Below are 16559 nucleotides of genomic sequence, written 5' to 3' on the forward strand. Positions count from 1 at the left end.
TAGCGTACAAAGCCATGTGCGATTTAAGAGCAAAGGAATGCAGTAGCCTAGCAACATGCATTCACAGTTTAAAATATCCAAGGTAAACATAGTTTACACTGTACCACTGTCGAGAAACTGGCCCTAGACACACAAATCCCATCCTCCTCTTGATGCTAACATGCTTTTCAGCAGATAGCTCTAAAAATAATATTAATAATCCTTAATGACATACCCATTCTAGCCTTTATACCAGAAAATAGTGGGCCAACTGGAGGTAATTCAGAGCAACGGATTGATGAGAAGAAATTAAATGGTCTAACCAGTTTGGATAAATGAGTAAGGACCAGATTTTTGTAGGGATTTAGGCACCTAAAGATACAAACATGTGTCTAGGGAGATTTTCAAAAGTGAAAGTCAATGGGAGTCAGGCGCTTAACTCACTTAAGTGCTTTTGAAAATCTACAGCATTAGGTGCCTAAATACCTTTGTAAATCTGGTCCTAAGCACATATGTATGTATGGTAGCAGATATGACAACTGTCTCCAGATATGTGAACAAGGTAACCACTAGAGATGGGCTCAAGACCCTAATTCAGACCTAGATTGCCTAATGCCTCTGTTTTTTTATGCTGTGGCCCTCAAATCCAGGATTCAGGAGTAAGGGACTACAGGTTGCTTCTTCTTTCAGAAAACCACCTCAGGAAATAACATTTTGGAAGACGAGGGAAGGGAGGAAAGCTAACATGATGGCAATTCCAGAAAAGCTTCCTATCCCCCTGAGGATTACAAAGTCTTAGGGAACATTGCTTTCCTACCTGATTAGAAGAGAACAAGCATCAAAAGCACTATCAACTTAGACAAGCTCACAGTGAAACATGGTGGGCTCTAGAATGAAAGGGTGGGTTCCCTGTCTGAACTAGCTTAGTGACAAGAAAAGTCATCTCTCAAATCTATGAAAGCACCACCACAAAAGCAACATGACTAGGTGACAATGGACATACTTTTTTAAAAAATATTTTTATATAACTCTTAGGGTCCAGTTCTACACTGACTTACGTCCCATGGATTTCAGTGGGGAGATATGCACAACACAGTACTTGGCTCTCTGAATTTTATATTTCTCCTTCACTTTACAAAAAATGCTGTGGTACTTCAAAACTGTCTACTTCGTGTAGAATTTTCCATATTAACAAGGCTATCCTGGATGCTCTATCCAAGTGTAAAAGAGCCTTATTCAAAGAAATTATCCTTTTTTTCAGAATTCCTCTCAGTGCTCCAGAATGGACTGTTGTAACTGTCTGCTATCCACTCAAGTTAATTAGACATACTGAACAAAAGGACATCACAAGCCACTTGATACATGAATGATGATGAACAACTCAATGTACTAGTGCCCCATAGCAATTCTGCCTTAGGTTGAGTTTAGTGTTGGGCCTGGTATGTGTATTACAATATTGCTGCACCTTGGTCTGGGAGAGAGTGTTCCCACATTATTATGCACTTTGTCATAGCACATTTATTCATTTTTTTTTCTCTGAATGCCGCTCATTAAAATAGGCCACAAAGGCCCAGATCCTCAAAGGTATTTAGGCATCTAACGCCTATTGAAATCAAAGGGATATAGGCAACTACAAATTTTTGAGGATTTGGACTTTAGTTTTTATTTCATTTCTGAACCCAGTGGAGAAAGAGCTTGATGTTCTTGCTAGCTAGAGATTGAGGACAATAAACACAACACCTGAAAAAATCCGAGGCCTGGAATCACATAGGTATTGATGAATTACAGCCACTGAAATACAGAGCAGATGGCCAACTGGATAAGACAAGAGTTGGCTTCGCACCAGCCAGTCTTACACAAATGGATGGTGCTGTAAATAATTACTGCATCTAGTAGCCTTGAATTTAATTGAGATGCTTACTCTATTTTTAAGCAGTAAAAAGAATCATTTGTATTGCTGAAAATATATATATAATTTACTGACCTGGGACCTGCCAATAACAAGTTAACGTAAGAGGTTATTCTGGTGGCCCTCTGTTTTGTTATCTTATCCTGACTGCAAATGTGTTTAAAAGTAATTTGAGAAGGATACAGGGTGTAAAGTTCCTTTTTCAGGCATGGTACACAATAAGCATTTCTAACTAGCAGTGCTAAGTTTGGAGGAGGGAATTGCAGTTTTTATTCATTGTATGGTCTTTTTTGGAGTGTTCTTCATTTTCTGCCTTGTAGCCCTTTCTGTTGGTGTCATTTTGGTATCCCCTCACTTTTTACTTCCTGTCCTGCAGCTTAATTTTTTCTTCCTTGGCTTTCTGTGAGTTGTTCCAAGGCACCAGGACTGGGCTTCATGTGATGGCTGAGACTGAATTTTGCTACACAATACAGTGTATTCGAGGGTGGACCCATTGGTTCCTCCATTTCCGTGTTGTTTTCTTTAGTTGGTTCATTGCTTTGGGGTTTTTTTAATTCCAGCAAGATCTCATGATTTTTACAACAGTTTACGTACGTTTTAGAGTAGAGGAAAGGTGCTGTGGTGAAAGGTTGTTAGAGTCAAAATCTTTTGTTCAACCGCTACACAGCAAGTTACTATATGAACAGTGATAGTAACCAATTCCCCGCCCCCTCCCGACAATGTGCTTCATTTCTGATCTATAAGGGGTCAAAGATTATTTTCTAAGCCCACACATTGTCCCTTCTTCAGTGACTGTTAAGAAGAAAAGGTGGCAATTGTGACATTTTTTTTGTGATTTGGATACTAAAAACAGGTCTTAGATGACTAGATCAAACAATCAAATGGTAATGATTTCTGGTCACTTCAAACCAGAGCTAGATTTGAACCAGACAAAATTTTACAGTTTGAAGGGACAATTGATGATTCGTCAGTAAAGTTAAGCATATGCAGGATATATGACCTTGCTAAATTTAAAATTTCCTAGTAGACAGGAATTTGGTTTCTAAACCCCAGCACAATGTTTGTTCCATCTCTGATCCAAAAAATTTTAGTTTGATTTGTCTTGTTAAAAAAACAAGACCTTGACAGATGGCTCTTCCTACTGTTGGCCACGTTAGGTAGGGGGATTGCAGAGATGTTTTTAAGGGACATGGATCCACGGAACTATCAAATCCTACTGTGTAATTATCCAAAGGGAATTAATACAAAATCAAAAACATTCTAAATTTATAACAGGCACTAGGTGGCTGAAGAGTCAATGTCAGTAAAAAGTGCTAGCCTCATACAGTCTCTTAATGGACAACTATGAGCCTGATTCTGCTCTCATTGAGGTCAATGGAAGACTGTCATCAATTCTAAAGACAGTAGGAAGCTCAGTCCAGTTTAAAGTAAGCTAACAAATAAAAGTGCACTGCCCATATGGCCCTCATTATTGTAATATCTGGGCACATCATAATCATTAGTGGATTTCATTCTCACAACGCCTATGTGAGCTATTATTCCCATTTTATAGATGAAGAATGAGATTGTGACTTGACCAAGGTCACACATGAAATCCATGACTGAGCCAAAAACTGGACCAAGGTGTCTTCAATCCCAGTCCAGTGCATGGTCCATTGATCATCTTTCCTATACAGTTTGGGACTTTAGCTCAGTAACTTGTTTGATGTGAGCATGAGCCAGCATGCTCAGACTTTTGCAGGGGACTAGCTCTTTGTATCACTGTCACATGGCCTCCATGGTCAGCTCAGGTTATTTTAGCACACTCCAAAAATGGATGTGCCCGTAGAATCATACAATCATGGGACTGGACTGGAAGGCACCTCGAGAGGTCTTCTAGTCCAGTCCCCTGCACTCAAGGTAGGACTAAGGCCATCTGTCTTCATTCAGCAGTTGACCCAGTGCTGGTTTCATAGAATCATAGAAGATTAGGGTTAGAAGAGACCTCAGGAGGTCATCTAGTCCAATCCCCTGCTCAAAGCAGGACCAACCCCAACTAAATCAGTTTGTGAGTGGTGGAAGGAAATGGAGTGTCCTTGTGGCTTCATGTCCCCTGCTCTCTGAGAAACTACAAGCCCTGAAGGAGCTATTGATTTTTGAATAATACTTAGAAGTGACATCTTCATAACTCTTTACAGTTGTTCATTCTAACATAGCCCCTAATAAGGTTTGAGTAAGTAGAGTGGCTACCATAATAGGTCAACATTTACCAACAGATATCACTCAGAGAGATAGGTAAAGGTAAATAATTTGTGTTCTCTCCATTACTCCTGAATGGAAACTGGTGCTGACTTTAATAGCAGCACTGTGGAGAAATTAAAGAGAGGTTAATGGCCTGACTTTCAGAAATGCTGAGCACCTTCTCTGGGGAGAGCTGGAGATCAAAAACAAATGTGAATTGTGAGTTCTCAGCACTTCTCAGGCCGTAAATCACTTGTCCAAAGCCCAAGAGGGAGTCATTGTCAGAGCAGGGATTATTACTCAGGAGTTCCTGACACTAGTCACATTCTCAGGCCATTAGACAACACGTCTTGTTATGAGAACATGTTATACAGTATTCACAGTGAAATGAATTGGACTCAATAGCCAGGGCCATTTTCAAGCCTCCACTATTAGATCCTATTTATCTCAACTGTAAGGATATTAGATCCTATTTATCCCAACTGTAACTGTAACTATTTATCAAGTAGCATTTTCTTAACAACACAAAGAAAACTTTGGTAAAATAATATATATAAAGAAATTCGGTGGAAGCAGAAATAGTAACAGATGCTGTCTTATTTCATCTCCAGAATAGAAAGCAAAATAAACATATACAGCATCAAAATACACAAGAAGAAGAGGCCAACTTAAAACAATCCATAGTCATAACAAGCTTGGTTTGGAATATTTGGAAGTAGATACATTTTTTAATGCATGACTATGCATGAACACAATCCAAAATTGACTACAAGCTTTGAAATTATCCCATCAATACAATGATGGAAAATGCGTGGAATGATACCTCTTTAAATAGCATCATGTACAAGCAAAATGACAGACAAACTATTATGGGTCAATTCTTGCACCTAGAGAAGGGAGTTTCATTCTTCACTTCAATTATTTCACAGGTTATTTGAGTGTATTTAGCAACTACAAAAATAGAAGACTAGCCCTCCATTTTCAGTGTAGTGAGTCTCTGCAAAATAGCTGTAAGTGGATTAAACTACAAACAGTACTAAACTGGGCCATGTTTAGCAGCTACGCACACCAGTGAGGGTAGAAAATAATACCAAAAGATCTACTGTATGAGTAGGAAATAAAATTAAATTCAATATGGAGAAATGTATATGAAAGCATCTGGGGGATTATCTATCCAAAATACAATTTTTCAGCGGGAGGCAGACACCCAGAAAGAAAGAAATTAACATTGTGAGTGACTGAGTGAGATGTGTGACAAAGACAATGTGCACTGGTGCAAGGAGTGCTCCTTTGGCTTAGTAGTTTTGTGTGGTTTAGTGTACTGACAGGGTAATAAATGGGAAGCCATTTACTGTTCTATTTATATGTTGGTTTTCAATGAGAATAGGGGTTTTGTGGCAGCCCTGCACCTTGAAACTTACTCACTGTAGCTATGTAATAGAAATTTAGAATAAGGCAGTTTTCCCCTTGAAGTGCTACTCGATTCTTTAGTAGTGCAATTATGAAAAGCTGCATAGAGAGTAGTGATATTCTATTTCACACACACAAACCTTTATCAGAATCCTGCTAATAACTGATTTAGTCTTTCGGGCATCAGAACTAAACCTTGTCAGAACTGTGCCTTCAACAAAGCAGAGCGAAAATCAATAATCCCTGAACTGAGGTCAATAGTTTCTTTCGAGTAAATTCACACTGACTTACATTTTTCACTCAACAAACATTTGTTAAGATACTAACCCGCCTGCTAGGCCAGATTGTTCCCTCCCACATTAAAACGAGGGAGGGGACTGGAAATCTTAGTCAGAAAATCCTTGTGGAGATTATTACAAATTACCGTGTCGGTCCCCATCCTTGTGGAAAAGCTATTCCTACCCCTAGCAGAATCACCAGATTCTGTGGGAGACCCACTCAGATCTTGTATCCCCATGTAGGTTCTGTTCTCCCCCTCTCTCACTAGGTAAATCAGGTTGAGTGTTGGTCATCTCTTAGATGAGAGACCTTAAAGGAAACATGCAAGTGTTGCAGGAGGTGGTGGTGGGGGGGTGACTTGGCAGGTCGCACTCATTCCTTTGAGTCAGTACTGAACCACTGCCCTGGCATGATGCTTGGGGTTACTGTGCTGCTGTTTTTTGGAGGAGACCTAAACCGAGTTCCTAACCACTTCAGAAACTAAAGATCTCAAAGCACTTTACATGTTAACTCTGACACCCTGGCAAATTCAGATTCAGATAATAATATTCCACCTACTTAACTTCCCTATATAATTTCAGTTGGATGTGGTTGGTGTTCCTTGATTCTTCTTAGATCTCAAATTAGAGATAAGATGCTGTTGGTATTCTCCAGCATTTCTCAACAATGAAAACTTTGGAAGTGTCATAACCTTCTTTAGCCCTTGCTCAAATGCAGTACTGCTTCTTGTCTTAATAGATTGTGCAATAAGAACATAATGTTACTGTGTGCGGTCAAACAGTGTCTGCCTTCCACCCTAGAGGTGGCTGCAGTTCAGTGATGAGTGACATGCTCCCTAACTAACATTTATCTACCGTGCAGAGGTCTTATGAAGCATAATTAGTTAGTATTTATGAAGAACTTTGATACGTACAGATGAAAAACATTCTACAAGTGAAAACTGCTATAGTTCGTTAGGAACAGCAATAGGAGTTTTGCTATTATTATTATTACTAATAGTAAATTAGTAGGAATTCCAGTCATGGACCAGGACCCCCACTGTGCTAAGAACTATACAAACACAGAACAAAAAGATGGCTCCTCCCCAAAAGAGCTTACAATCCTAGGGCATGTCTACACTTACCTCCAGAGCGATCGATCCAGCGGGGGTCGATTTATCGTGTCTAGTGAAGACACGATAAATCGACCGCCCAGCACTCTCCCGTCGACTCCGGTACTCCAGCGGAGTGAGAAGCATAGGCGGAGTCGATGGGGGAGCGTCGGCAGTCGATCTACCGCAGTGAAGACACCGCGGAAAGTAGCTCTAAGTTTGTCGACTTCAGCGACGCTATTTTCGTAGCTGAAGTTGCGTAACTTAGACCGACTTAGCTCGCCCCCCCTTATCGCCCCCCCAGTGTCGACCACGCCTTAGGGTATGTCTACACTTATGGCAGCATGTAGAGTATAGACTCGGCACTCCCAGCTAGCATGGGTATAAATAGCATTGCAGATGGTGAGGCATGGTCTAGGTGAGTTGAGTGCCCTACATACCTGAAGCCCCAGGGTATACACCCTACACAGCTCTCTACATGCCGAAGTAGCATCTCCCACATCTACCCTGCTGTTTTTAAGTGTCGTGTCCTGCTTAAGTGTCATGTCCCGATTCCGTGAAAGGCCTTGGCAGCAGAGCAGGGACAAGTATGGCTGCAGCTTGCCTGTCGCTGTGGCATGTAGCTGCACATGTAGTGCCTGTCTTCTACATGCTGCCGTAAGTGTAGACAGAGCCTGAGTAAATTATGATTTTTTGTAGGAGACACATGAGAGCAAGCAGGACCCCACTTTGACTGGTATGAAATAAACCTGAGATTTTTTTTTTGCCACCAATATGGCAAATTAATAAAATGAGCTTGTCATTAATTTATTTATCACTTCAGTAATCCAGCCTCAGACTCACTTCTGTATCATGATGTAATAATAAAGCATTTTCTAGCAATTTTATAAGGAGTCGGATATTAAGCCAGGAGTATGTGACAGCCACAAGAAATCCAGATCATCCTACCTAAGGTTCTGTAATATTAATTTAACAGGCTTGATTAAATTACAGCCTGTCTTTAAAAAATAAAAGTGTAGTATTTCAATACATTTTTAATTTTTAAAAAAATCTAATCTTGTGAAGAAAACATTTTGGTTTTGCCTTCACTGGCTTTGGCTTTGAAATATGGATAGGAATGTTGACATAAATTTCAAGAGATACAAAGCAATTTCAGATTCACACGCTGCACACATTCAACACTTGGATGTAACTACCTCCAGAATTGCAGCAGACATCCCCTCTGAAATGGAGCTGTTCACCACTGCAAAGCATCTTTTCACAGCAGCGTGAAGATCATCTTGAGGTATCTCCTGTAACAAATGTACCCCAGGTGTCCTGGAAGTAAAGTGTGAATAATTAGGACAGTTCCTACTGCATGCACTATGGACTTTTCCCCTGAATTTATGGTAGCTGGGTATAGACTAGAGGTTAAAACAACCCTGGCTGTCAGAAATCATGGTTCTGATTGCACTAAGTATCAGTACGTCCACAGTGCAATTGGAAATGATTGCAGCTCATGTAGGCGTATCCACACTAGCTTTAATCTAATTAGCCCGAGTACCACTTACGATGAAGACGCAGTGGCGCAACATAGGTTAGCATCACGAGTACATATGCAGGGAGATCGGGTGGGCTTGAACAGGCCATCTGAAGCTAACTGAACTAGATTAAAGCTATCATGGGTAGCTAGCATGGGCAGACGTATACAAGCTGCAGTCACACTTTTGATTGCACTGCAGACATACCCAATGATTTGCCCATGGGAAAAACAAGAGAGATATAATGAGTCTTAATTAATATTAATAGATCCTTCGATAAAAGATTCCGCATGTACAATGTATTATTATTACTAGCATTTGTGTAGTGCTCTCCACCTGTACTGAATATTATGATTAGCTATTATTTGTATTACAGAAGTGCCTAGAGACATCATCTGAGACTGGGGCCTTAACAGCTTACCGGTCAGACAAAGAGGGGGAGGGGGAAACAGGGGAAGTGATGTGCAGAAGCTCATGCAGCAGGTCAATAACAGAGCTATGACTAGATCCCTCATTTTTTTGGATCCCAGTCCAGCACGCTCTCTGCTAGACCACACTGCCAAATGCCACCATTCTAATTTTGTCGCATTTTACACCCAGTTTGCCCAGATGTAAATGACTATATAAACTGCGTGACAGTAGAGAGTAGCACTGTAACTTAAAATAACATCAGTGAAAAGCCCAGAAGAGACCCTTTGAGTTATCCACTCAGTAAGGACCAGGAAGAAATTTTCTCTTGCAAGAGAATATTACAGAGCATATACGCTGTGTGCTGATTCTTAACTGTCCATCTGGCACTGGCTAACACAGTGAGGAAACTGCTCTCTTGTTCTGTTCCAGCCAGGCGATTCTTATGTACTGCAGAAGAAATCTCTGTTTCCCAAAATGTATACCCTTCAATCAGAAAACATGTAAACTAGAGGCAGAAAAGAGTTAACGCAGATTATTTTGTCCACCCACCAACAGCATGTAAGATCTTGCAGAAACAAGGGGGAAGAGTGGAATGAGAATATCCACATGAATTATAAATGGCAGAAATCTAATTCTAAATCAGATACGAGTTAACACAAAACAACATACAGAGTTCTACTTACCTGTTGGAAAAGTCAAACGTGCAATATTTTATATGTGAGCCTTGTACACAAACTACCAGAATTAGTTTGTTAGATGTGCAGACAACTGTGCACACAAGGTACAAGGATTTGCGCGCGCACACAGATCTAGACAATAAAAGGCTAGAATTAACTTTCTGCTTCTTTTTAAACTGATAAGGAGCATAACTGCTTACCTATTAACTTTTTCATTGACTTCACTTGTAAACTGTGGATCAACCTATAAAGAAACACATAGACAGTCATATGTCTTTATGTAGCAGTACAACATACACATTAAACACCTAAAAGGAAAATATAAATTTCCACAGTTCAATATTTGTAAAAATATGCTATAAGGTTAAGATAGAAGTCAGATTTTAAAATCGTGCTATAGAAAACCATATTTGGTAGATTCATGTTTAGTTCTTGAGAAGAAGGATGGTCTTATGATTCAGGCACTGGGCTGGGACTCAGGAGATCTGGGTTCTATTTTCATCTTGGCAATTGATTTTGTAACCTTGGGCAAGCCACGTAATTGCTCTGGTTCTCAATTCCTCATCTGTAAAATGGGGATGATGATGATATTCCCTTTCTCCCACCCTTTGTTCCTCTTGCCTGTATAGGTTGGAAGCTCTTTGGTGCAGGGATTTTCTCTTGTTATGTGTTTGTACATCACCTGAGACTACGGGGCCTTGATTTCAGGTTGGTCCTCTAGAGCAGTGGTTCTCAAAGCTGGTCCGCCGCTTGTTCAGGGAAAGCCCCTGGCGCGCCGGACTGGTTTGTTTACCTGCCGCGTCCCCAGGTTCGGCTGATCACGGCTCCCACTGGCTGCGGGTCACAGCTCCAGGCCAATGGGGGTTGCGGGAAGCAGCGTGGGCCAACCGGTCCGTCGCGCCAGGGGCTTTCCTTGAAGAAGCGGCGGACCGGCTTTGAGAACCACTGCTCTAGAGCTACTGCAATACAAAATATTAATAACTGCGGGATGGTTTGCCACCTTGTAATCCAGACTTAGTAGGGAGCAGGGCACATATAAGCTGCCCCGCTGAACAGGGACTGAAATTCGGAGGCGGGTAGTGGCCCAGCAGTAGCCCTTTGTTCAGGATCTGACCATTTGAATTACCTGTGAGGGAAAGTAAAGTGACTTCTTGGACCATCACCACCCCTTGCTCACAACTGAGCCCTGCACTATCAAACACATTTAAAACATTAGTGGAGGAATCTGTTTGAAAACTAATGTAAAAATCTAAAATGTGTGACTATAATGGGAAGAATGTTCTAGATTTATTAAAACACTTCTGTAAAGGTGGGAAATTAAGCAGGCTTATTTACAAAGACTAACAAAATCTGTTATTTTCATTTAGTAGGTTGAAAAAAAACTATAAATAGGCATTTGGAAATCATAACCAGATGAGCAAGAAGAACAGAAGTTGGGTAGTTGTTGTTTTGGTTTTGTTTTTTGGTTAAACATGAGTTGATTAAGTTGATTTACGAGACTGTGCAAAACACAGTATTTTAAAGCAATGTGGGGACAGTAGGGTTTAATTTTTGCCCCCATGTTAATGTTTTAGTTCTCTTTCTAGAATGAGCACATAATGCATAATTATTATGAAGGACACTGTCTACAGATGAGTTTGTCAGATAAATATTGTACTTTGTTGTATAGAATAGAGTATGAAACACATACCCAAAGTATTTTAGAAAACACTTTTTGTTCTGGAGAAGTAATTCTATTCGTAGTACTTGTGGCACCTTAGAGACTAACAAATTTATTTGAGCATAAGCTTTCGTGAGCTACAGCTCACTTCATTGGATGCATTGTGGATGGGTCATTACACAAAGTAAAACTATTTCCCCATGTTTAATACTCCCCCGCCCCGACGTGCTTGTCAACTGCTGGAAATGGCCCACCTTGATTATCACTACAAAAGGTCCCCCCCCTCCTGCTGGTAATAGCTCACATTACCTGATCACTCTCATTACAGTGTGTATGGTAACACCCATTGTTTCATGTTCTCTGTGTATATAAATCTCCCCACTGTATTTTCCACTGAATACATCCGATGAAGTGAGCTGTAGTTCACGAAAGCTTGTGCTCAAATAAATTGGTTAGTCTCTAAGGTGCCACAAGTCCTCCTTTTCTTTTTGCGGATACAGACTAACCCGGCTGCTACTCTGAAACCTGTCTATTGGTAGTGATTACAATATAAGCAGCACTCAAATACTTGTGTGTGCACAGACATCCAACCCCAATCCCCATAGAAATAAGTTTAAGTTGCATGGTAGCAACATGACTGAAATGATGTTGGAGACACAGACAAAAATGTTAGTGCTTTCTGAGCCAATCAGTTCTGCAGGATGCCAAGAAACCTCGTAGCCGCAGCATTCAAGTTACTGGTCTCAGAAAGTTACTTCCAGTGCAAAAGACCCCCACAGTCAGATTCCTCATACAGCCAAAAGAGTTCTTGTAACATTTTATCTTGTGTTCCCTAATGATGCACCGGGTGAGAGTTGTCATCAGTCACACAGTGCATTTTATTAAACAACTCCCCCTTGCAAAAAAAACCAAACAAACAGGAAAGCCGTTGAGGACTTCACATCTCATAATATATCACTGAGCTTTTGTTGTATGAACAGTTTCTATAAGTGCAGATGAGGCAAAATGAAAATTCTGTGGATGCAGAGAGAGTAAGAAACCACATCTAACAGGCTGAGTTAGGCTATTAGGGAGACACTAGTTTGCTGACAGGCAAGAATCATCTCTAAGATATGTTCAATACTGTGAAAACAGCCATAGATCAAACATTTCACAACAATGAAGATGTCTTTGCTTCAGCACAGGGCCTAGCATGATCAAAATCCAGAGGGACTGTCTGCAAACACACTATATTAAACACCTGCCGTTTACAAATGAACTTAAAGAAATGGTCCAGAATGTTTTGATAAGACTACTGCTATTGTCTAAACCAGGGGTAGTAAGTAGGCAGACCGTGGGCCAAATCTGGATGACCAGATGCTTTTGAATGGACCCCAAAATCTTTTTATTTACTACTACTTATCATCATTATTGTTATTTTTATATTATTTTCTCTAAGTCTGGACCTTGATTATACCTTGACAAAAAAATAATCCACTATCCCTGGTCTAAACTTTGTAGAAAGCAGAGCTCATAGTACATTTGCAGTCTGTCAACATGTTGCCCTGAGTGCTAGAGAAAGTCAAAAGCTATGCCTGCAAGTTCAATAAGCATAGTTTTTTACTCAGAGTGTAAAGAATGTGAGTGACAGTGCAAGAAGACTTCCTTAGTTTCACAGCTGTGGGTGACCTCATATTCAGATCTGATCAATTACTGAGCAGGCTTGTACAGCTAGGTTTTGATGGTCAGTAGCTTTAAGGCCAAGCTTTGGAAAGAACTCAAAATACAAATGTTGTTTTTAAAAGAGCTCAGTATGTCTGTAATGAGTATCTACAAGAAATTTACAACAACTTCATCAACCACAATCTGAATCTTGTGATTCTAGATTCTTCTTCCATTACATAGCTAACAATTAATATTTCTTAATGTCTTCTGATGGATCTACACCACCACAGCTCCTTCCTTCCTTCCTTCCTTCCTTAAGACAGCTTTGCCAGCAGCTGGAGAAAAAAGCTGGAAGTTGTGTGAGGTGAGTTAGATGAAGAGACTATTATTAACTATTAATTAATTGTATTACCGAGCACTTAGCAGTCCTAATAACCTGGGAACCATAGTCCTGTGCTAGATGCTGTACAAACACAACAAAAAGACAGTCCCTGCCCCTAAGAGCTTACAATGGAAGAGTAAGACTAGACAACAGCTGGACACAGACAGATGGGGGCATACAAGAGAACAATGAGATGATACGGGTCAGCATGATAGGCCGTGGTCTCTGCACACCAACAACCTAACCATTCTCAAATATTTTGTAGTCGTCATAGTAAAGGAGAGTTTTGAGGAGGGATCTGTGGTTGGATAATGAGGTAGCTTTGAGGATGTTTACAGGGAATGCCTTCCAAGCACGTGGGACTGCATAGGAGAAAGCACAAAGGTGCTTGACTGAAAATTTAGAAAGGGGCCAAAGGGAGGCTGGCATCATGGGACCCTCAAAGGCGAGCATCAATAGCTTGATAGTAAACGAGAGACAATAGATAGGGTGGGGATTGACTGTGGAACCTTGAAAGTGAATATAAGCATGCTAGGTCCTCTCTGTTTGTTAAACTATTAATAATTTGTGCTTCTCCAGCACCTTTACATGCAAAGATCTTTCTGTGATTACTCATCTTAATAAATTAAGCTTTCCAACAGATCGAGCCTTCCTACATGTTTGGGAATATTGTTATCCCCAGTTTTCCAGATGAAGAAATAGAAGCACTGACCAGAGAAGCAACTTGTATACGGTTTCACAGCAAATCAGTAGTAGCCAAGACTAGAACCCATGTCTCCTGACACAATAGCAGGGAAAAACCGCTAGACCAGGCGTACTCTACATTTTGATGAATAAATTGTCTCCTGCTACTTTAGATGTCCTAACAAAGATAGCACATGATAAGAACATGAACAAATGTGTAATGATAATAAGGGTTTCTTTAGGACTTGAGTCCAGTGTTCTGTGAATATTTAACTAAAGTACTTTTAATTTAGGTTTGTTTTTACCTCCCTGCCGGTTGCTCATAGAAAATCAATTTGGTGTGTCATTACAATTATTCAAAAGTACTAATAACTAAAAAACTATATATTTATTTATATTTATATATATTTCTTATATTTTGTACGCCTGGCTTAACTTAAGCAATTGGACATAGGTAAGGTTTCATTTCTTGAAAAAACAAAGTTGGGAAGGTAAATTAATCAGATTAAAAACAAAATGTCTGCACTACCTACAATAAGGAGGAACACCCATGGAATCATTTACAATAAACAAAATAACAAAATAAGCCTAAAACCTGTAACAAGGTAAAAAGAAGGTTGTGATAAACAATGTGTGAACAAATCATGCTCTACAAAAACGGGTTCCTGCAAAGTAACCGAGCGACTCCAAAAGCATGCAATTCAATGTACAGTTAAAAATGCACGTGTTATTAGTATTGGTAAAAATGCAATTAAGAAAAAGTTTTGCTGTGTAACTTTGGATGTATGGTACGCCCTATATCCATCCCATATGCTTAAGTCTAATCAACTCAGCGTAGCTTTGCAGTATGCAGAATAAAGGAACCTACGTGATGAAACTAAAGTCAAACTGAGTTCTTGGGGAACTGAGTGGAAGAAGTCTCAAGAGGAACCCCAGCATACTTCCCTCAAGTATTAACAATATGATAATATTGATATTACAATATAAATTGAATTAGTCAATCAAGATATTGATAATGCTACAACTTAAAATCGGATAACAACAAAAAGTATAATTTAAGACCAACAATTGGTCAAGTTATTACAAACCACAAAGTTAACCTAACACCAATGACTAAATGCCTTATTTAATTTGCCTGCTCCTATGAATTTTAGCAGCTTATACTTTCCCTTGTGGAAAGAATGGGCTAAGGTATACATTTTTATGTATCCCAGCTGACTTAACGATCTATGGTAAGATTTACTTCAAACCTATGTTAGTTAATACCCAGTGGCAGCTTACACTATGGGCTTATATGCATGTGCTATTACTATTAGTGGCCACATACATACACATCCAGGCTTTAAAAAGTTTAGGTTAGCTCTTTCTTATTAGACATCCCTGCACAGATGTTGAAATGTCTTGTTAAAGAAACAGAAAGAATAAAGTTACTTAGAAAAAGAAAAAGTATCTGTTCTTTAGCTTGCATGTCTTGTTGAGCTTCAGAGTCAGTCAGGAACTGCAGTTTGGGCAACCAGGCAGTGTCTTCTGGCTCAGGTACTGTCATGCTAGTGGGTGTTGCTCTTGGGTCAGCTGACTGGTTTGAGATGTCTTTGTTTCTGCTTTCTTTGGTAAGGGAAGCTGCAGTATCAGCCCTTGAGTAGTTGTTCTGGGGGCCTTGGAGAGGAGCACGCTTCTTCCTCAGTTACCTCATCTTGTATGGCTGGTATGATCGCACAGGACCGCCTCTGTGCTCTTCTGATCAGATCAGGGAACCACAGGTCTCCCACCTCAACTGCACTGTCCAGTTTCAATTAGGCAATGTCATTCTGACTCTTGGACCGCTTTTGAGGTTCTCTTTTCAGGATACATTTTCTTAGACACCTCCATGAGTCTATGTTTGCCCCAAATAAGTTACATTGAGTGAAAAACAGAAGATTACTCTGTCAAGATGATCTCAACACCTTGAGTTTAGGTGAACAGCTGAAACTCTTCAATGCCTCTTGTCTACTGGGGCCTGTTATCTTCCTGGTCATAACTTATGGCCCATTGTCCTTTAACTTACAAAAGTAGTTCCTTACCCATTCACACATCTCGTGCTTACACTTCCCCAGATGGACATGGTCTCATAAATAAGAATTTTCAGAACTGTCACAACATCTGGGATACTGGGTGAGAGGTTATTTCACTCTATCAAGACTCAAAATCAAGCTGCTTCAAAGCTACTTATTTAAAGCCATTAACATAAACTTATTAAAAACATAACCACATAAAGTTTATACTCAATGTCCACATGAGTATAGGACTATACGTCCTACAAATGCATTCTATGCAAATACCATCTTGATTTCTGGGACTACTTTTGATGTGCATCTGAGAGATTATTTGCCATATCAGTTGCAGGATGTTTTAAACAAAGAGGAAATATTGGAAGTGTTGAATATATATATATATATATTCAACACACACACACATATATATATATATATACACACAGACTGACTAAGCTGCTAAGAGAGAGGGGATATAAAAATCTACAGTTATTTGAGGTTGTAAACATCAAAGATGGAGGGAAAATATTTATTATAGCAGAAGATTGTGGGGGTGGATACAGGAGAAATGTGATGAAAAGAAAACTGTAGACTGTATACAGGGAAATCTTCCCAATAATGAGGTCTGGGAGCCTGTAAAATAATTTTGTACTTGAATTGGTAG

The 16559-nt window shown here is 39.8% G+C and overlaps 1 protein-coding gene across 2 annotated transcripts in view; it reads right to left on the reverse strand.

Annotated features, from left to right (window-relative positions):
- Nucleotides 1-16559, reverse strand: part of GLT1D1 (glycosyltransferase 1 domain containing 1) — a 90850-nt gene that overhangs the window by 15656 nt on the left and 58635 nt on the right. For both annotated transcript variants that reach the window (XM_048822281.2, XM_048822280.2), the window contains exons 9-10: nt 9696-9739; nt 8084-8204 (exon numbers count right to left, since the gene is read on the reverse strand). In XM_048822281.2, the coding sequence (XP_048678238.2) occupies nt 8084-8204; nt 9696-9739 (165 nt within the window). The remainder of the gene's footprint in view (nt 1-8083; nt 8205-9695; nt 9740-16559) is intronic.

Source organism: Caretta caretta, chromosome 15 (assembly GCF_965140235.1).
Source record: "Caretta caretta isolate rCarCar2 chromosome 15, rCarCar1.hap1, whole genome shotgun sequence".
Lineage (NCBI taxonomy): Eukaryota > Metazoa > Chordata > Testudines > Cheloniidae > Caretta > Caretta caretta.